Consider the following 21,872-nt stretch of genomic DNA (forward strand, 5'->3'; position numbering starts at 1 on the left):
GATGAGAATTGGAGAATAATGACTTATTAATAGTCTTGCTTCTAATTCTACTCCATTTTACCTCACTTTCTACGTATTATCTAAAGTTAATCTTTCACATATTAGCCCATTAGGGCTCCCACCCTTTTTTGTGGGGAGGAGTTATTTGTCATTTCCCTGAAGTCTTGGAATAGAGGGAAAGAGAGACTAGTCGTTACCAACCGGAATGTTCCACAGCAGGCCATTTTCTTCTCAGTGAACTTCAGAAAGGCCATGACAGCTAACTAATCCATGGGTTTAGATCTCTACTGGTTTCCCTCCAATGTAACAGATCATTTGCTTGGTAGGAAAAAAAAAGAGTATATGGATAAAGAATATTTTCTGTAGAGAACAAAAGTGCTTCCAGTTGTAAACAGAAAAATGCCATGTGTTTCCCCAAATAATGGATTATGAAATCCATCTCATTATTTTATGGTGAACCCATCTGTGCCTCAGTTACCACTTAAGGCTTTTTTAAAGTGATTATGAGATTCCTGTTATATCAAATAAAAAGCTTAAGCCAGGGTCCCATTATTCATGGTGCTACCATAAAATGATGCAAACGCAATCTCTTTTAAGGAGCAGTATATGCCAAGGATTAGAGCTCAGTAGGACCTTGTGGGTACAAAGGTTTTATACTTAGGGAATTTTTTTCATATAGTTTGATAATTATGTTTCATTAATTGTTCGCTTTGTAATCCTATGTATTAATATATCTTTAAAAACATTCTGAGGGGGGATCCTTTCCAGACCTCCAACGGGGCCCATGTCACACAAAAAGTTAAGAAATCCCTACTCTTGTCCAACCGCCCTTAAGGGATAAGGATAAGGAAACCAGGGCTCAGTGATTAAATAACCCAAGTCCTCTGGCTCTAAATCCAGGGTTTTTTTCGCTTTATTAAGTTGCCTCCCAATGAGGAAACTGAACAATTTGCCCAAGGTCCTATATAGTTAGTAACTGGCAAAGGTGGGCAGCATAAGTTTCCTGTCTCCAAGTTCAACATTCTATCCCCTATGCCTTGGAAGTTCTCTTAATTAAAGAGAAAAAGTGAATCTATGCTCAGTACACAAAAAAGAAAATTTAAGTGTAGTATGGACGTTCAGGGGAATGTGCAGTGTGTTATTATAACATTGTTATGTAATAACAATTATTATTCAGTAGGGCAGCATGAAGCCATATGATAAACCTAAGGACCACATCCTGAAGCTCTATTCTAGAAAATAGTTTAATGACAAAAACTGTAGCTGTCCAGAGATTTAGATAGTAAAGTTAGAATGAAATTAAACTCTTCTAAGAAAACATCGGTGATTTCTCATCTCACATTTATTACTTGATTAAAAAACAAACTGAAAAGTTTAAGAACATCAAAAATTGTTCTTATATTTAAGAATTGCTAACAACTTAGGCTGAATGAGTCATTATAAAATGAATTCAGTACTGTCAACACAAGGAAGTAACCAGTTGCCAATAACGTACCATCTTATTTCTATTTTGTAACAACATTGAATCTTGCCCAGACGCTACATGACCCTGCATAAGTCATTTTTAACCTGTCTCAGCCTCAGTTTTCTCAACTTGTGCAAGGAGGGTGATAATGGAAAATGGGGATGATAATTATAGTACCTGTCTCACGTCTGTGACCTACAATTTAATATGAAACTGAACCAGCTAACTTGTTTCTCACATACTTCTCTGTCTCTGCATCTTTGCATTCCTGATCAGCCCCCGTATGCCTAGAATGCTGTCATTTCTCATCTCTGATTCAAACTACCTAAATTCCTGTGAGACAGCTTACCTGAAGACCTTCTAAAGGAGAGACCTTTACCATTCTGCTGTTAAGAGTCTTTCCTTCAAGTTCTGAACTTCTGTGTATGATAGACCCCTTTAGAAGTTAGCAAAGTCATCTATGGGCCCTTTCTCAGAATTTAAAAAAAATTATAATCGAAGGAAATGCACTAACATTTCTAATTTCAGTTAGAAGATTAGTGAAAATAAAGATCTTATTTTTCCCCCACCAAAGTTCATACAAGCCTGAATATGAAGTTTTTCTGTCAGACAATTAGCTTCCATCTTGTGCATGTCTCCCTGATGAGGATGTAAGCTCCTTTGAGGCCAGGGGCTGTTTTTCCTTTGTGTTCTAGCACAACATCTGACCTAGTAAGTGATTATATAAAGAAAGAAATTAAAAAATGACTTCTCTTCACCTACCACTTAGCATCTTTTCCTGACTGCTCTGATTTAGCATCCTTTACCTGCTCAAAAATCTGAAGTCGTCTTTGATATTCTTCACCATCCTATACCAGTCACATCCTATACCTATCTCCCATCTCTCATATTCAATCTAAGCCATCACAAAGTTCCTCTTGGTGAGAGATGCAAAAGGTAGAATATGCCCTAGTCCAGACCCTACCTTGCAACTTGAGTATTCACATGGCCAATTTGTCATTCTATCTTTTGCCTCTATCCTTATTCTATACATAGTAGTAAGATTTATTCTTACAAATCTCTCTACCACATAATTTTTCTTTTATGATGACTCCAATTACCTCATCTTAAATTTAAACCATAGGTTTATCAGCTTTAAAGCAAATGCTTATTATTGGTTTGGTACCTCTAACTCTTTTTTTCACATCTGCTATATCTTATCTCATATTTTCCATTCTGGTTTAGCAACCTCTTTAAGGTTGTAATTGTGTTAAATGATATCATGAAATATCTCACTCATTTTGAAGTAAAGAATATGAGTTCCAGTAACATCTCTTTTATTACTTATCAGGAAGAACAAGATACTCCAGCAGCAAATTTTATTTTCCTTCAGGAATGTGCTGTACAAAAAAACAATTTTTTAACGAATGAAAATCTAGTTTCTCTTGTCCCCTCCTCTCTCATATTGAAAAAGGCAAAACGAAACCCTTGTAACAAATATGTATAGTCAGGCAAAACAAATTACCAAATTGGCCATATTTTAAAATATATATATGTCACATATATAAATATATTGTATGTATACGTATATGTATACACATATCAGGGAAATAAAATTTTAAAACCGAGACTAAGGACTAAAACTTTATTTTTAACAAAAGCATTCTTTGAAAGGTAAAATCAGATATTTGTTGCATGGGCTCAGCAGGTTGAGGAGGGAAGAATACATTGGGAAATGAAAGTTATATAAAAAGAAAATAAACATTTTTAAAAGAAATAAAAATAAAAAATACAAAATGTATTATGCAAAACTCACTTGGGAAAAATATCTTTGTATCACATTTGATAAAAATCTGCTATCTGAAAAATTTTTAAAGTCTACTGTCTAAGATACATAGGAAGTTGACCCTAACAATAAGACCAATAACTATTCCTCCGTAAAGAATATGAAGATTCTACAAAGAAGAATGGAAACTTTCAACCATTACAAGAATAACCCCAGAAGTTTCACGCAATAAGCACTAAATTGGCAGAAAAACAATAAAAGATTGAAGTCATTGGAGCACCTACAGGAAGATGTACAAACAAATTCACTTTTGGTGGTGCTGTGAACTAAATCAGTGATTCAAAAATAAAACTTGTAATTATATAAGTTGCTTAACTGTTTATGTACTTTGTTTCAGAGATCCTATTAACTGTGCATTTATCTCAAGACAGTCAAATGACAGAAATATTCCCTATGTTCTGAAATGATTCCTAACCACACTTTGTGTAGTCACAAAACTAGAGACAGTAGATGCCTATCAAGTGGGGAACAGATGGATGACTGTACAAAATACAAGGTATGAATGTAGTGGAATACTGATTGTTGAACTTAATTGTGATACAATAAGAAACAATGATGCTTATATCCAAAGAGATCAAAGAAAAGAGGAAAATGACCAAAGTGTACCATAAATACAGCAGCTCTTCAGAGAATGACAGTTAGTTGGTCAATGGCTTAACAAATTGAATGGAATCTTACTGAATAATAATAAGTGACAGTTTCAGAGAAAACTGGGAATATTTGTATGAATGAACTGATGCAGTGAACAGAATTAGAGATATTTAAACAACAGCATTGTAAATAAAAACAACTTTGCAAAAGGCTGACGACCACCAACTCAGAAGACCAACACCTAAGTGAAGTGATGCAGAGTTAAGAAAGTAGAACTGAGAGAGCAATGACTGTAAAAGAATTTGGATTAAATTAATGATCAACCTTGATTCCAGAGATTAGATAAAGTACTTCTACCCCCCTTTGTAAGGGGGAAGAAGGGGAAGACAGGGAGGAAGGTAAAGAATATTACATAAGCCATTAGAAATAGCTGGTGTGCCAGTTTGCTTAACAAATGAGGGTTCTAGGTGGTACACTGGGATGTGACAGTGATATGAACGCTAATATAGGAGCACAACGTATTCACAGTACTTTAGTTTCTGAAACAGATTATACTCAACATAATTAAACCTTTTTTTTTTTTTTTTTTTTTGATGATCAAGGTCATTTTTGATCAATGTGCCAATAGTATGATACTTAGACCATAAACTAGAAACAGAAAGACTGAAGTTCTGGTCTGGTCTTAGTTTTGTCACTCCCTAGATATGTGATTTTGAGGAAGCATCCTGCTTTGGGTCTTATTATCTTCCTTTGTAAAATGAGATTGAAATAAATGAACTCTAAGGTTCCTTCAAGTTCTGATACTCTGTGTGATAAATATCCTCCATTCTTCTTAGGAATCATTCATATGATCCTAATTCAGCTTTCTACAAAACCCATTCCTTCTGTACTTGAAAACAGACAATAGACCTGTGGTTTCATTGGTATAGCCAACTCCTGATGAAGAAAGTCTTCCTATTAAAGTAGTTAAAAGTTGTTGGAGGCCTGCTTTTAGCCCAGTCCTCACGGCCATCATCTGAAGAAATGACTCCTGTGGGGCAGAGCCAGCCATTCCCACCAATTACTAACCAACTGCCTTCCAACAGTCACATAAAGGGCAGGCAAAGCAGCCTAGCTGAAGCAGCAAGGCACCTTGAGAGAGAGACAGGAAGCAGCAAGTCAAACCACTACTAGCTTGACCACCATTTCCCCTTAGACCCTGAGGGAAACAGTCCAGATCAGGAACCTGAGAGCCTTGGCAGTGGCAGTGATTCCAGTCCGATGCTCTCAGACATCATCCTGGGAAGCAATCCTTATGGAGAGCAGCCTGGCAACTGCTTCTTCACATGCTATAAGCCATAGCTGTTTAAAGATTCAGAAAAGAAATTTCTTGCCTCCAAAGTCTTTGGCACAGTCCATATGGTTCAACATCTGAAACTGATGTGATTTTTTTTCAGTGGAAATGACATTAAAGAAAGGGCATGGACATTTACTTTGATATTGCCCCATAAGCACCTTTTTGTCTGATTCAGAGCCGACACCTTCCATATGTGTTGTCTTTAATTTTTTGTATTTCACTTTGGTTTTTTTTTTTTTTGTAAGATAGAAGTTTGAAGGAGTAAAAGTGTAGTTGGCTGAGTCTGCTCTGTATAAAAAAAAAAAAAAAGGGCACCCTGTAGGTGAACCTGTGGATAGTTTGAGCCCAGTTTGAGGAGGAAGGGTTAAAAGCACAAAGAGCAGGATCTAGATGAGGGAAACATTGTAAGATTTTAAGATTGTAGTCACAACCAGGTTTTGAGATTTATTGTTATTGATTGCCAAGATTTTTGACCTGATGGTATCCTCAGCATTGTGACATAGGAGCATTGGTTGAGAAGAAAGTCCGTTCTTCATAGAAAGAAATGGGAAGCATAACAGTTGTGTATTAAGTGCTTTTTTGTTTCTTTAACCATTACTTTTCCATTTTTCTTAGATAAGTTCCCACACTATTATGCTAATGGCCACTATGGCCCTGAGACGTTAGAAGTTAAAATCATTTGGGAAAGAAGAAAGGGTTCAGTCTACTTCCAGGCTGACTAGTTTTAAGGGATGTTTTGGGGTATTTAGCCTGATAATGGTAAAAATGAACATGAAAATGGTAAAATTGTCTAATAACTAGTGTCAACCTTTTTTTTTTGACATTAATACAATTTGCAGAATTTAATAATCAGGAATTATAGACAAGATATGCATAACCATGTACATAGGACTGTGTTATTTTAATTAGTGACCTAATTCAAGAAATAATTTAAAAGGAAATATTAGCCAGTTAAATGAAAATAATGGTAGTGTGGAGAGCCAGCCTCTACGTGAATTCAGGTTACGTTTTGATGGATATTGGCTGTGTTAACTTAATCACTTAGCGTTCCAAGGAACTTTCTAAAATTATAAGAACTACATAGTGACATTACAGGTCTAGACAAAAAATAAAGGGAAAACTTGGCAGCTGTGTTGTCTTTAAGTTTTGAATTTTACAATAAAAATGATTTCTCTCTGAATTTTACCTGAGGAACAAGCATCAGCTTATTACACATCTACATTAAATCTTTTGAAATTTGAACTTGGATAGCAATAAGAAGCTTTAGTTTAAAGGAATTGGGAGGTGATAGTCCTTCCATGCTCTGCCATAGTCAGATCATTTCTGGAGTATAATATTCAGTTCTGAGACCCACAGTTTAAGAAGGATATTGGTAAATTGGAGAGCATTTACAGGAGGAAAAACAGGATAGGAAAGTGCTTTTAGTCCGTGTCATTTGAAGATTATTTGAAGGAATTTCTTGGAGAAGGGAAGATTTAGGATCACATGAAAGTTTGTCTTCAAGCATTTGAAAACTTGTGAAGAGAGATTAGCTTTATTCTATCCTGTTCTTTTTTTCTGGGTAATTTAATCATTTAATAAGGCCAACAGGTTATTAATAAAAGGATAGTCACTTGGCCATCTCTCTTAGACAAAAGACTCTTAATGGCAGTTGGAGTCACAGTTTATATGCCCTTTGAAGAGAAGGTATTCCTGAGGGGTGACAGTCACCTCAGATTGGTTAACAATAAGACACATATGGGGTATATTAAAATGAAAGTCTTGGGGTACATGACTTAGGTCACTCAAATCTTGGTCAAAGAAACAATCAATTTCCATATCACTTATCTTGAGTTTTATCCTATTCTGCAGAACTAGGAGAATTAGATAGAAGTTACCAAAAGGCAAACTGAAGATTGATATTGAAAAACTTACCTCCAAGTTAGAACTATCTAAAACTATCCAGAAGTGAAACAGGTTGCCTCGGGGTGTGAGTTCTTTAGTGGAGTTTGAATGGCTGTTTGTTTTTTCATGTTATGAGTTGGGCTAGATGGGGGTTCTTTCTACCTCTAAAATTATGTTTTCTTTATTATGATTAGAGCACTGCAGATCTTCGTGTCCTGTGTGATTTTATTTTTCCTCTAAATAGCATCATGAAATGATCCTTTGTTCATTTCCGTTTTGTGGCTTTTTTATGCTTAAAATTGGGGCAACATTAGGCTGTGGAAAAGAGTACTACTGACTTGGGAGTCATAGGATTGAGTTTGAATCCCACCTCCTTTGTGTAATAATCCCACTGTGTGGTTAAGTAAATGTATGACCTTGAGCAAGTCACTTAATCTTTTTCCGTCCCTTAATTTCTTCTGTAAAATAAAGGCACTGGAAGAGAGGCCATTCAGATCCTTTCTACCTTTAAATCTTTGCTTCTATGATTTTATGATATGTATTTTAAAAGTATATTTTATGTATTTAGCAGGTTTTAAAAAAACTAGCCAAAATATTTTGAATAGTCCAAAGTCTGCTGAAAAGCTTCAAGACACTTTCAGAATCTACTCAGAAAATTCTGAATGATTCCTTCATCTTCTGATATTTTAAAATAAAATCCATTTACTTCAGTACTTAAAAGAATTTGATTTTGTTGGTGAAAATAGTCCTTCCCCCAGAATACGTTGCAACTCCTCTGCACTTTGATTTTTGTTTTGAGTTGTTCTGGCAGAAAATTTCATCATTTCAGTAGGTGTGGCGTTGAGCCTTTGTAAGGCTGACGTTCAAATGACAGATAATCAGACTTCTGCTGGACCAGTTCTTAAATAGCCTTTCTAGGGCGGTATGACCCATTCATTAAATAGGCCTGTGTAAGAAGTAGCCAGTTCTTCCCTTCCTTTTCCCCTTCTCCTGTCCTGTCCTGTCCTAAAACCTTGAACTTACTGCAGTCTGAAACTGGGATGCCAATGGGCCCCTGCCGAAGGGCTCCTCTGGCCCCTCCTAGCTTTAGAGGGATTATTAATAGTAACTGTTGCTGTTTCCCACCCAGCCTGATGTCTTTTTCTTGACCTTATTAAAGAGGCCATGCCTTGGCTACTTCTTAAACAGGCCTGTTCAGTAAATGGGCCTTGCCTCACCCTAAGTGAGTACCTACAAAGACCTTGGCCTGAAGGGCCCAAGGTCTCCCAGTGCATCCTGGGTCATCTCCAGTCATCCTGATGAATACCTGGGCACTGGATTCAGATGGCTGTGGAGGAGAAGTGAAGCTGGTGACCTGCACAGCCCTCCCTCCCTCAAAACAAAGTCAAGTGCAAGTCATGTCATCATTTCTCTGATGGCACGGTCATCTTTGGCAACGAAGGACGAACACAATTTTCTTGTCTTAATTACATTATTTTATGTTGCTGCATTACCAGTTAACAGATATTTTGCTATATTTTTTGTTAACCTTTTGACCTTAATGGCTAAGGGGGAAGGGAAATGAATATGAAATTATTTTCAGAAATCAGGAATGATTGTCTGGATATTGGCATTTGCTTGGATATAGTTGTTGCGGTTCTTATAAATTCAAATGAATGGAAACTATTATTTGTTTTGAATGTGGAGATTTTACTGGCAAAATTTCCCTTGTACTTGCAAATCATTATTGGAATTTTCATATAATCAGTTACTCACCAAGCATTTGATAAGTGCCTACTACTGCCAGGCACTGCCGTGTGCTAGGTAGGTGCCTATGTCTCTTCGTTGTCTCTCATTGCCATTGCCTAGTTTCCTTCAAAGCTCAACTCTATCGTTACCTGTCTTGTAGGACCTGAGGATATTTCTGATTCCTCCCAAATCCTGGTGCTTTATCTCCCCTTATAGAATTGTATTTGCCTTGAAGGCAGGGACAGTCTCATTTGTGTCTTTGTATCCTCAACAACTAGCACTAATGCCTGGTACATAGTAAGTACACATGTAATTTTCTTGAGTGATTGATTATATGTGAGTACTTAGGCTGAGTTAAAGGAAACTAAGTGCCATCTTGTACACGAAGCCTCATTGTTCTTAGTGTCAGGCACTTCCTCCTCATCCCCTCTCCCCCCCCAAAAAATCAAAACAGAACACATTATTTTGTAATTTTTTTTTATGAAGTAAAAATTTGGCACATAGTAGACATTCATATTGAATGAATGTGGAATGCATTAATAGGATATATTTTTATTATTTTAGCAAGCAGTAGAAGTACCCTTTAGTGCTTGGGGCGGGGGGGGGGGGGGGGGGGGTCCACATCATTGTTTTCCTTTTACTACTACCATACCTTCTTTGCCGTAATGGAATGTATTCATGAGCTGCTGGGCTGAAAATTTACCACCTTTTTACCAACTTAGTGATTATTCTTTCTGAAGTTAGATTAGTCCTTCTGAGCCTTTCAAGCTTGGTAGACTCAGAGTTTGTGTTTCATCTTTGAGAACTCAGGCTCACCTCTACATCATGAAGTAGTGAAGAAGGTCTTCAGGGAAAGATTTGTCAGAAATTTTAAGTGCAGGAATTCCATGTTACTGTTTAGAATAGTTATCTAGCCTTGACCTACAGTTCTATAATTCTTGTCATCTGAACGTCATTTGGCTGAAAAGTAAACGTGGCTAAAATAAAGATAACCTCCCTGAAGAGTTTCCCCATAGATTGCCAAAGCACCATTCTTTCCCTTCTAGTTCTTCAGGTTCTAACTTTGTTCACACAAAAATACTTGCCATATTTTAATACAAATAAAGAACTGGTTTTATACAGTACCATATTAGTATAAAGTATTTCAAGGTTATCAGATTGACTTAGGGATTTGTATTTTTATTTGGTTTAGGAGACAAAAAGAACTTAAAGCAAACAAGCTCTTCCATGTGTAGCAGCTGATACCATTTTTTGTTCCTAGTAATAAATGTTTACCTTTAGTCAGAATTAGGAACACTGAGTATACTTCCAGATTCCATTCTATTAACAGGATTCATGAAGAAAATTGTGTCGTGAATTTTTACATTGTAACCTATTTTTTCCTTTCAGTTAACTTCACCTTATTAAATATTTTTATATTGTCACTGCTTTGAATGCATACACTCAAGTCTATGTTTAAAAAGATGAGTCCAGAAAGAGAGTTGGCAATCATATTGCATCCTGCCCTAGTCATTTCGTATTAAGGTCATTGTGGTTGGCTTTGGACATCACGTTTCAGAGAGGATTTGAAAACTGTAAAACATTCCACAGGCTTCTGTGGTACCTGTTTTTAATGAACTGTTGACCTCCAGTAGTTGTGAGCATTAGAGCAGCATGGTTACAGAACAAAGAACATACTTTGAACTTCAGGGGACCTGCCTTTGTGTCTTAATTCCTCTAGATCGTTTCCTTATTTGGTGATATGTTTATGTTGACATGTTATTGGCATTGCAGCATATATTCTGTTACATATATGTATGCATGCATATCTGTGTCTGTCCATCTAGCTTTTATGGACAAATTTCAGTGCCTGTGTTTTTTGTTTCCTTCATGTGGTCTTTGGGGCAAATGTGACTTCATTTGACCTTAGGGTGTAGCCCTCCTGATTAGTTGGTTACCAATCACCTAAAATTTCTGTCTATATGGAAAGACTCTTTAGACAATGTTTAGGACTGCTTGCCTCTTTGTAACTACATTTTCCTTAATACATCTGCTGAAGTCAAATTTCCTGTGGCCCTTTTACATCAGGATTTCAGGTCATGTGGCATCACACAGGTAATAGGTATCTGAGGCTGGATTTGAACTCAGGTCCTCCTGACTCCAGGGAGGGTGCCCTACTGCAGCACCTAGCTGCCCCAGGATTCCCTGTTGAAAAATTTAGATACCCTTCCTCTACACCCACTCTTTTCATATACCATTTTTCCTGGAGGACTCTCCTCTCATTCTTTAACTTAGGAGGAAGGGAAATCTCTTGGTTCCCTAGGCAGGGCTTCTTAAACTTTTCCCACTCTTGACCTGTTAGTGTTTCTTAAACTGTGATTCAAGACCCACAATGAGGAGGAAGGATTGACTACTCATTTTTTTCAGCATTCTTTGTGGAGTACTGTGATTTCATCTTCATACAAACTCTTCACTCTTGAATTTCATGCTCTCTGCTTTCACTGTTCTTTTAACGTCTTTTCTGAATGTGAATCTGTATTCGTGTATTTACACATATATACACATTGGGTATACTTTTTGCACCTTTTCTGAAAATAACCGGTTGAGTTGGACACTTGAATTATTTACAAATAAGATGTCACATGTGGCATGATGTAAAGAGAGGGCAAGATGTAAGGTCCGAGGACCTGGGTTTGAGGCCTTATTGTTTGTTCCATTGCTTAGCACAGGACTTGGCATGTAGTAGGTGCTTAATGTTTATTGACCCAGTGTTTATTGGCTCTGTGACCTTGTACAAGCTACTTCACTTCTTGGGCTTCACCTATAAAATGATGGATTTACATTAGATGACCTGAGGTTCCTTCTAGATAAAAATTTGTGATTTTGTTTATTTCTAGTGGCTTAGCTTTGTTACAGGTTACTTAGTTCATCTCCTTTTTGGTTGTATAGTTTCATTTTTTCTATTCATGTTAGAGATTCTCTTTTCCTTCCTCCTTTCCTTCCTTCCTTCCTTTCTCCTTTTCTTTTTCTGTTGCTTCTTTGGTCCCTGCTCTGAAGAGACTTAATTTTTTTTAGAGCTTTTATACCAGTAGGCATTCCACAAAACATTGACAATGCTATCTTGCTTCTAAGTTGAAAGAAATAGCAATACATAAAATAAGCAGAAGGTGTTGCTTGCACAGGTGATATTTGAAATGCTGCTTCTCTGAATCAGTGTACTTTTGACCTTATAAAGGGAAACATCATAAGCCAAATATGCTGATTTGCAATATCTAGTGATAAGATAGTTTATTTTGGCAAGGGCAGCCATAGACAATGAGGAATGCTGAGAGGAGCATCTTTAAACCAGTTATTCAACAGATATTAAGTCTTTAACAGTATTATGTGCCAGGAACTTTGCTAAGCACTGAGGATACAGAGTAAAGCAAAAAACATACCTTTCTGTCAAGTTTTTACAGTATAAAGTGTGAGAATGCATGCAAACAACTATGTAAAAACAAGATATATGTGTGACAAATTGGAGATAATCCATTCATAATTTTACAAGTTTTGCTTCTGATTTTTTTATGGTGGTTCTTTCTGTTTAGACAGATTTCCTTAGGTTGCTTTCCTTGCCTAGAATCTCTCCCCTCTGTAACTCATCTTCCATTTAGCTGTCAGATTGATCTTCCTAAAGCACAGGTCTCTGACCATGTCATCTTCCTACTAAAACAACTGTAGTGGCTTCTGTTACCTGCTCACTTCACTCACATAAGTTCATATAACTCTTTCCAGGTTTTTCTGAAGTCTGCCTGCTCATCATTTCTTATGGCACAATAGTATTCCATTACATTCATATACCACACAAAACTTTCAGCCATTTCCCAACTGATGGGCATCCCTCAATTTCCAATTCTTGACTACCACAAAAAGAGCTGCTATAAATATTTTTGTATATGTGGGTCCTTTTCCCATTTTTATGATCTCTTTGGTTTACAGCTCCAGAAGTAGTATTGCTGAGTCAAAGGGCATGTACAGTTTTATAGCCCTTTGGGCATAGTTCCAAATAGCTCTCCAGAATGGTTAGTTCAGGTCACAATTCCACCAACAATGCATTAATGTTGCAGTTTTCTCACATCTTTTCCTTCATGTGTCATTTTCCTGTTTTGTTATGTTAACCAATCAGGTAGGTGTGATGTGGTATCCTATTATTATTGCTCATTCTTCAGCCTACTTTCTGATTTTGGATTTTATGTTAGGGCTGAGCTGTGTATACTTCTGGAATGCCAGTGCTGGTCCTGTTCCTTTTGGGGGTTATTGAATGTTTTGTTGTTCCAGACTCTCAGGGACAGGGACTTGAAATATTCAGTATTCACAGAGTGGTTTGATCTGTAGCCAAGTCTGATCACTTCCTTGCTCTGAGCTGTACGAAGTTCCTAACTTGGGTTTGGGACTGAGCAACAGTAGATTGCTGCTGGGCTCAGCCTATTATCAGCCATTTGAAAACTCAGCTCTGCTGGGCCAGAGTGACAGAGCTGTGTAGGCTTCCCTTTGTCTGTGATTCCTTCCTTGGCTTTTCCATTGTGTTCTTCACATTGTGCTTAGCACAGTGCTTTTTTATTGATTCGTTCCCTTCCTCTCTACTGACCTTATTCCCTATAAATATTCTTAAATCTTTACCATCCCCATATAACCTATATTAGAACCTATTATCCCTTCAAACTGTGATTTTCTTCTTGTTCATAAGTAGAATTCTAGAAAAAAACCTACCCTCATTGCTTCCTCAATCTCCTCTCTCATTTACTCGTTGACTTTTTTGAAGTTTAGTTTCTAATGTCATCTGACCTCATCATTCAATTGAAAATTGCTATCTCCAAAGTTGACCGTAATTATTAATGGACGAATCTGACGCTTTTCTCAGTATTTTTCGTTACAAAAGGGGAAAGATAATGACAACTTTTAGATGTGTTGAGTTTAAGATGTTACTGGAATATCCAGTTTCAAATGACCAGTAGGCAATTGTTGATCTTAGACTGAAGCTTGGGGAAGAGACCAGGGCTGGATATATAGATCTGTGAAGCCACTGACATAGAGATGATAAACCCTTTTGGAGCTAATGAGGTTGCCAAGATAGAGAGTATAGGGAGAGGATGAAAATGAGCCTAGAATAGAAGCTAAGTTGGAGGGGGGCTGTGGATGATGAGCCAGCAAAGGAAAGAAGGTCAGAAGTCAAAGGCTTATCTAGGGTTACATGAATGTCCTTGCAGAGATGGGAGTCTATGAATATGGAGGCCTATAATGGCAGACTTCGCTGATAAATTGTGACTATTTTTTTATCCTTTTTATTCTTTATTACAAGGGAGGGCTTGGGGAGGAGGCCATATTTGGAGATCAAATGTAATGTAACAATGTAAAAATAAAAACTATCAATTAAAAAATTGTCAGTTTATTTCTAGTTTTTAAGAAATTAACACCTTGAACTCACTGACACAAATCTCCCCATTTCAGGCCATAACTCCACTCAGCTATCAGTTACCTCACTAAAATGCAGGTCTGACCATGTCACCCTTCAACTTAGTAAACTATAATGACTTCCTATAGCTTCCAGGATCAAATATAAAATCTGCTGTAGTTCAAAGCCCTTTATAATTTGGCCCCCCCTACTTTTTTAGTTTTCTTATATTTTAACACCCACCCCTCACCCCCAAATTCTTTTCAATACAGCGACACTGGTTCCTAGCTGTTCTTTGAACAAGACACTCTTTACTTCTTTTTCAACTATTTATTTATTTTAAGTTTTCAGCATTCATTTCCACAAAATTCTGAGTTCCAAATTTTCTCCCCATCTCTCCCTTCCCCCACCCCAAAACGCTGAGCATTCTGAGTACCCCTACCACCAATCTGCTCTCTCTTCTAATATCCCTCCTTTACCTTACCCCCATCTTCTCTCTTGTCCTGTAGGGCAAGATAAATTTCAATACCCCATTACCTGTATTTCTTATTTCTCAGTTGTATGCAAGAACAATACTCAACATCTGTTACTAAAACTTTCAGATCCGACTTCTCTCCCTCCCTTCCTCCCCACCCATCCCCACTGAGAAGGCAAGCAATTCAATATAGGCTATATATGTGTAGTTTTGCAAATGACTTCCATAACAGTCATGTTGTGTAAGACTAACTATATTTCCCTCCATCCTATGCTGCCCCTCATTTCCTCTATTCTCGCTTTTGGCCTTGTCCTTCCCCAAGAGTGTTTACTTCTAATTGCTCCCTCCTCCCATTTGCCCTCCTTTCCATCATCCCCCCCACCCTGCTTATCCCCTTCTCCCCCACTTTCCTGTAAGATAGGTTTTCATACCAAATTGAGTGTGCATGTTATTCCTTCCTTGAGCCAAATGAGATGAAAGTAAGCTTCACATTTTCCCTCTCAGCTCCCCCCTTTTTCCTTCCATTGAAAAGGTTGAACAAGACACTCTTGACTAGCTTTCATCTACAGGCATTTTCACTAACTTCCCCTCCTCTCCCATACCTGGAATGCTCTTCCTCATCCTACTTCCCTAATTGTCTTCAATCTCAGCTATAATCCCTAACCTTCTACAGAAATCCTTCCTAATCCCCTTTAATTCTAGTGCCTTCCCTCTGTTGATTGCTTCAAATTATCTTACACATAGCTTGTTCATACACAAGTTGTTTGAACATTAGAAATCACTAATAGTCCTTGAGAGCAGGAACCGTCTTTTGCCTTTCTTTGTATCCCCCTCGCTTAGTGCAGTTCCTGGCATAAATAGTAAATGCTTAATAAATGGTTATTGATTGATTACATGGATATTGATACTATTTTTGTTCTTAAATCTCATCCTTCTCTTTTTGTCTCCTACAGATGTTTACCACTTCAATTCATTCTTGCTCTTAAAAAACATTTTTTTAAATTTATTTTGTTTTTAATGTTTAATAATCACTGCCATACAATTGAGATTTTATCCCCCCCACACCTACCCCCCACTACCCCCCTCCCTCCCCACGACTGCATATAATTCTGTATAGGTTCTACATATACTTTCCTATTGAGTATATTTTCACTATAGTCATGCTATGTAGTCAGACTTAAATAAATGAAAGAAATCATATAACAGATCAAAACATGATACACAAAAACATACACATACACAAACATGATCTGCTACATTTTGCGAATGACTTCCATATTTCTTTCTCTGAGTGTGGAAGGCATTTTGCCTTGAGAACCACCATTGGGATTTTTTTTTTAAGAAGTTCTTGCGTTATTACGAAATTCCAAGTCTACCAGAAAAAACTCTCGCACACTGTGGTCGTTGCTGTGCACAAAGTTCTCCTTGTTCTGCTCCTTTCACTCAGCATCAGGTCATATAAGTCCTTCCAGGCCTCTCTGAAGTCTTCTTGTTCATCATTTCTTATGGCACAATAGTACTCCATTACATTCATATACCATAATTTATTCAGCCATTCTCCAATTGATGGACATCCCCTTGACTTCCAGTTTTTGGCAACTACAAAGAGTGCTGCTATAAATATTTTTGTACATGTGGGACCCTTTCCCATTTTTATGACCTCTTGGGGATACAGTCCTAGTAGCGATATTGCTGGGTCAAAGGGTATGCACATTTTTGTAGCCCTGTGGGCATAGTTCCAAATTGCTCTCCAGAATGGTTGGATGCGCTCGCAGCTCCACCAACAATGAAATAGTGTTCCAACTCTCCCACATCCTCTCCAGCATTTATCATTTTCTTGTTCTGTCATGTTTGCCAATTTTATAGGTGTGATGTGGTACCTCAGAGTTGTTTTGATTTGCATCTCTAATCAATAGTGATTTAGAGCATTTTTTCTTTTTTTTTTTGTTTTGTTTTGTGAAAAACATTTTTTAAAATTGATGTCATTTGTTTTATATCACCTTTGTTTCCCAATACATGCCCTTCATTTCCAGGAATAAAAAAGAAAGAGTGTGAGGAAAAGACAGTTACTTAAACAACCAGCGTCAATCAGGCCCAGTGGTATATATTGTGTTTCACCTCCATGATGATCTCACCACCTCTGCAAAGAAGGGAGGGAGAGGCATTCTTTGGTACCAAGCTAGGTCATTTAATTAAATAAAGAGATTTTTGTTGTTACTATTGTGTGGGATGGCTCAGGTCCCTACATAAATCAATTACTCAGAGGCCTCTCAAAGTGATGACAGAAAAGTGATTTATTCGATTCTCGAGAAGCGGGGCTCACCTGTACGAGTAGGAAAGCCGAAGACAAAGAACAGGACAGTGATTTATATAGACCCTAACGCAAGTCCCTCCTCCCCCCACTGACCATTATCCTCATTAGCTGAGAATATGGTCTTACATTCTAGACACGAAATCTAACCAATCCCTTTTGAAATGAAGACATCGAGGAATTATGTAAGTTTTGTCCAATCATTGAGACCCTAATACACTACACAGTTTTATATCCTTATATGGAACTATTCTATTCTAAAAATATTGTAACCTTGAGCCTTTAGGCCTTACCTCACCCCTGGGAGAAAAATTACAATCTGAGGAGTCTTCACTAAGTCTATCCCACTCTATTCCTTCTATTTACATTGTAGGCATTGTGTATATTAGTGTTTTTTTGTTTTATTTTATTTCTTCTAAGTTTTTCTATGCCTTTGGTTCTTACTCTCTGTGTGACATAGGGCAAATCTCCCTTTGGGTCTCATTGCCTTCTTCTGTAAAGTTAGAGGGTTGGCACGATGACCTTTAATGTCTCTTCAAGCTCAAGTCTGATTTCTGTTGTACAGAGTATTTCCCTTTCTGGAATTGCCATCCTCCTCATCAGTGACTCTTGAATCTAGTTTCTTTCAAGGCTAATCTCAAGTGTCCTTTTCTTAACCCTCAAATTGTTAATATACATAAGATAGGAAATATTTGAAACATTCTAGATCAAAATAAGGGATTCCTAGTATGGCAACATCCAAACATTATCAACAAACATTTATGAAGTATCTCTTCTGTGTCAACTGCTGTGCTAGGTTCAGAGGATGCAAAGGTAAAGATGACACATGCCCTCAAAAAATTTATGTTTTCCTACCACCTAAGCACATCAGAACCCACCTATGACTCAGGTAAGTTCTAGGGCCTTGCATGAGACATACAGAGCCACACAACTAGTTAGAGCCAGGATTTGCACCTATATTATCCTACCTCTAAGTCCCTCACGTCCACAGTATTGCACTGATTGCATTTGTTGGGTGAGAGTAAGCATGGCATAGTGGAGAGAAAGTTGGCCTCTGGGTCACAACAACGTGGGTTCAAGTATGGGCCCCGCTTCATGGCAGCTTTGTGACCCATGGCAAGTTACTACTTGTCAGTGACATAGGCAGTTTTCTAAGACTAAGTTACAAAAGAGTTGCAGATCTATGTTGGTCAAGAGATTTCTTCACCAGGAACCTGCTACACTGATGAAATCACAAGTCTAAACTGAAAAAAAAAATCAGTTTCCTTATCTGTACACATGCTGTAGCTCTTTGGGAGAATGTATGCTCAAGGACAGAGACTGTTTGATTTTCATTATTTTGTGCCTAGGAAAAATTGTATACCACCTCACTTTGTTAACCTTCAATTCATTCTACAGTATTTGTTGAACAGCTATGCCTAAGAATGTTGAATTTATGGTCGGAGAATCTGGATTCATATCCCAAGTCTGCTACTTTTACCTCTATCACTTTGGATTAATTCCTTTGTATTTACTTTCTTCTCTAAAATGGTAGAAATGGACTGTATGATGTTTAAGGTTTATTCCAACTCTAAATCCTGTAGCTCAGGTTCTGAAAAGAAGTGGCAGAAGCCTGTTCTGAACCTGAGGGATAGCTATGGCTAACAGTAAAAAGTTGTCAGACAGTTTTTACACCTCTGAGTTGATAATGCATTTTAATATGTTACTGAAAGATGTTGAGTGAAGTAATTTGGGGGTGGGGTGAGTAGGAAAGAAAGTATCAACCAGAAGTTTCTTAATAAATTTTATATCTCCAATTTGTTAACATAGTAACATAAATGATGTTTCTTGAAAAAAATGGAATTGTTTCAGGCTAAAGTATACAGCACTGATTTAGAGCTGAGAGTCCTCAGCAGGTTTATGGAATGGTCAGGTGGTCTGGTTAAATTTTCTTACTCAGGGTAAGTTAAAGCCATACTACGATGGGCAAGGTGGGGGTGGTAGAGGTGAGGGTGGGTGGAGTCTTTAAAGAATCTGGACTGATTTGTAGAGGAAAGGACTTTGTACCTGCTTACTTTCTTAGATCCTTATTGAGCTAGGTATTTTGATAGTGTTACATTCTTGTTAATTTACTGCTGTAAACATTTCATTCTTAATAAACCCAGTTAAATAAATAAGAATTAAGGATCTTCCATTTATACTCCCCTCCAAAAAAACAATTAAATTTTAAAATACTGAATCTATAACTGTAACAAGCTTTAAAAAAAGTTGTATGTTAAATGAGAACTTCCTTTTAGATATTCAGGGCCACAGGACATTTGTCTGTGTGTTGATAACTTATGCTGTACAAATTTTCAATTATTAACAGGTAACTAGGTGGTGAGGTTGATAAGGATGCTGAATTTGGAGTCAGAATAGACTGTGTTTAAAATCCTGACTTGGACACTTAATAGCTCTTATAAATAACTGAATAAGTTATTTAACTTCTCTCAGTCTTGATTTTCTCATCTGTTAAAATGGGGATAATAACACCTACATTAAAAGGATTGTTAAGAGAATCAAATGAGATAATACATAAAATATTTTGTTTTTTATAGCAAAGCATCTGAAATTTTAAAAATGCAGATTTTTATCCTCAAGCCTACTTCCAAGTCTTTGATTGTTATATCTAACCACCTTCTACCCCCCTTCTTTCCATGATATTTACTAAGATGTATTTTTTTTGGTTGGACAGATTATGCCATCTTATCTCCCTTGACAACAGGGATTGTTATTAATTGGAAGCTATGTTTTCCTATTTACTTTCTTTTTGATGTCTTAAGTTCTCTTACAGATTATGTCTCCATATATGTGTATATGTAAGTATATGTGTAAAATATGCTTAATTATTGTTTTTCAGATTCTAAATGGCTTCTAAGAAGTCGAGTTCAGATTTTCATGGTAAGTGGGATATTTCTATTGTGAGTTGGTTAGAGATTTTGTTAATCATTCGGTATAGCTTAGTTTAGTTTTCTGTTTTCTTTAAATCAGGTAGTTTGGAAAATTGGAAGTTACATAGTAGTATAAAAGAAGTTGGGCAGATAGTTCTAGTCTCCCCCCCCATCCCATAGTCTTTGTTCTTATGCTTCAGATTATGTCTATTTAACTTTGGATATTTGGTATATGAAATTTAAGCCCAGAGCTAAAAGTAAATGCCTTAAAGTTCAGCAATAAGTCTTTTTTAAAAAATTGAGCTAGTTTTATTTACAGCTAGCTCCCCTGCTTTCCTTCTTAAATACTGTAAATTCTGTAAAATATTCCCTACTTCCTAAGAAAAACTGTACACCTGTAATTCTTTGTACTTATTGTGAATTTTCACCTAAGTCTTATATTGCCCCTGATATGGGAAGTAAAATGAATAATAACCTACTGGCTAACATTAATATAATGCTTACTGTGTGTCAGGCACTGCGCTAAATACTTTACAATTATTATGTTATTTGATCTTCACAAAAACCCTTCAAGTTAGGCGCCCTTCTTATTCCCATTTTACATATAAGGAAACAGGCGTGCAGATTAAGTGACTGCGCAGAGTCATATAGTTAATAAATATCTGAGGCTGGATTAATGATTAGGTATCTCAGGTCTTAATTCCAGACTCAGTGCTCTATTTAATATATAAAATTAATAAATTAATAAAATAATTAAATTGGATTTAATAATGATTAAATCAATAATCAAATAAGTGATTACATCAGATTAATGCCAAACTAAATGTAAGAAGAATTCTATAGGGATATTAGTTTGTAATGTAAGCAAATACAGTTTTGTCATTGTTGACTTAAGTATGGCTAATAATGGTGATAGTAGCTTCTAAGCTTGTATATTTACAGAGAGTTTTACATGTAAGTATCTATTTGATCCTTATAACAAACATGTAATAGGCAGGTGAGGTAAGCATGGTTAACTCCCATTTTGTAATGGGGCCTAGGCTTCAGAGAGACGTCAAGTATTTACTTAAAAGTCACACAACTATTAAGGGGAAGACTTGGGACTTGGAAAACAGTAGAATGAAAATCTTGTTATCTTACATTGTGGGAGAATAAAATTGCCTTGTGGCACCTAGTTTCATTTCAAATAAGTCTGATCCATCTCCAGCCTGTCTAAATACTGTAGATACAGAGAAGACCTCACTTAAACATAAGCTACCTAAATGTAAATCTCAACCAAAATTTTTCCTCTGCCCAGTCTGCTTTTATCAGGAAGGAGGAAAAAAACCTAAGAAAACTTCATAGAAGTGATTTAGTTAAGAAGGAGAAACTGCTAGCTTAGTCTTATACCCAGTTTCTTCTACTACTCTATAGTGAATATTCACATGAGGCACTATAAAACCTTCAATATTTTTTATTAAGTTTTAGAAAACACTTCAGAAACATTTTAGAAACACTTTCAGTAAGTTTTGAAATAAAAAAAAGTATATCTGGCCAAGACTTTGGCTAATGGAAATTTTATAATTTTTATTTAAAAAAATTAAACTCTTAATTAGAAGATATTGGCAGTTTTAAGACATTTTCAGATAGACACTCTGGGACATGGCAAAACTAGTTAGGTAAATCCCTGTGATTTTGTTACATTTCAGAAATATTACCAGCATAGTTCATGCTCATTAGCTTGTCATTATATGTTTCCATTGCTGCCTTAAAAAAAAATTCTAAAGGACCACACGGTTTCTGATTAGTGTACTACTAAAAACATTCTCATTCTGTATTGGGGATAAGGGAAAAGATCCTCAAAACTTCAGATGAATCTTCATCTTTCAGTTAAAACTCTTCTGCTGTGATTGAAGAATGAGGGGAAGATTTATTTTTATATTTTTGCCAGTTATGTTG

The 21,872-nt window shown here is 36.6% G+C and overlaps 1 protein-coding gene across 2 annotated transcripts in view; it reads left to right on the forward strand.

Moving 5' to 3' along the window:
• The window catches only part of UBAP1 (ubiquitin associated protein 1), a 53,922-nt gene that overhangs the window by 14,916 nt on the left and 17,134 nt on the right, over positions 1 to 21,872 (forward strand). For both annotated transcript variants that reach the window (XM_072606247.1, XM_072606255.1), the window contains exon 2: positions 19,904 to 19,944. In XM_072606247.1, coding sequence (XP_072462348.1) covers positions 19,911 to 19,944 — 34 coding nt within the window. In that variant the 5' untranslated portion in view covers positions 19,904 to 19,910. The remainder of the gene's footprint in view (positions 1 to 19,903; positions 19,945 to 21,872) is intronic.

Source organism: Notamacropus eugenii, chromosome 1, assembly GCF_028372415.1.
Source record: "Notamacropus eugenii isolate mMacEug1 chromosome 1, mMacEug1.pri_v2, whole genome shotgun sequence".
Classification (NCBI taxonomy): Eukaryota; Metazoa; Chordata; class Mammalia; order Diprotodontia; family Macropodidae; genus Notamacropus; species Notamacropus eugenii.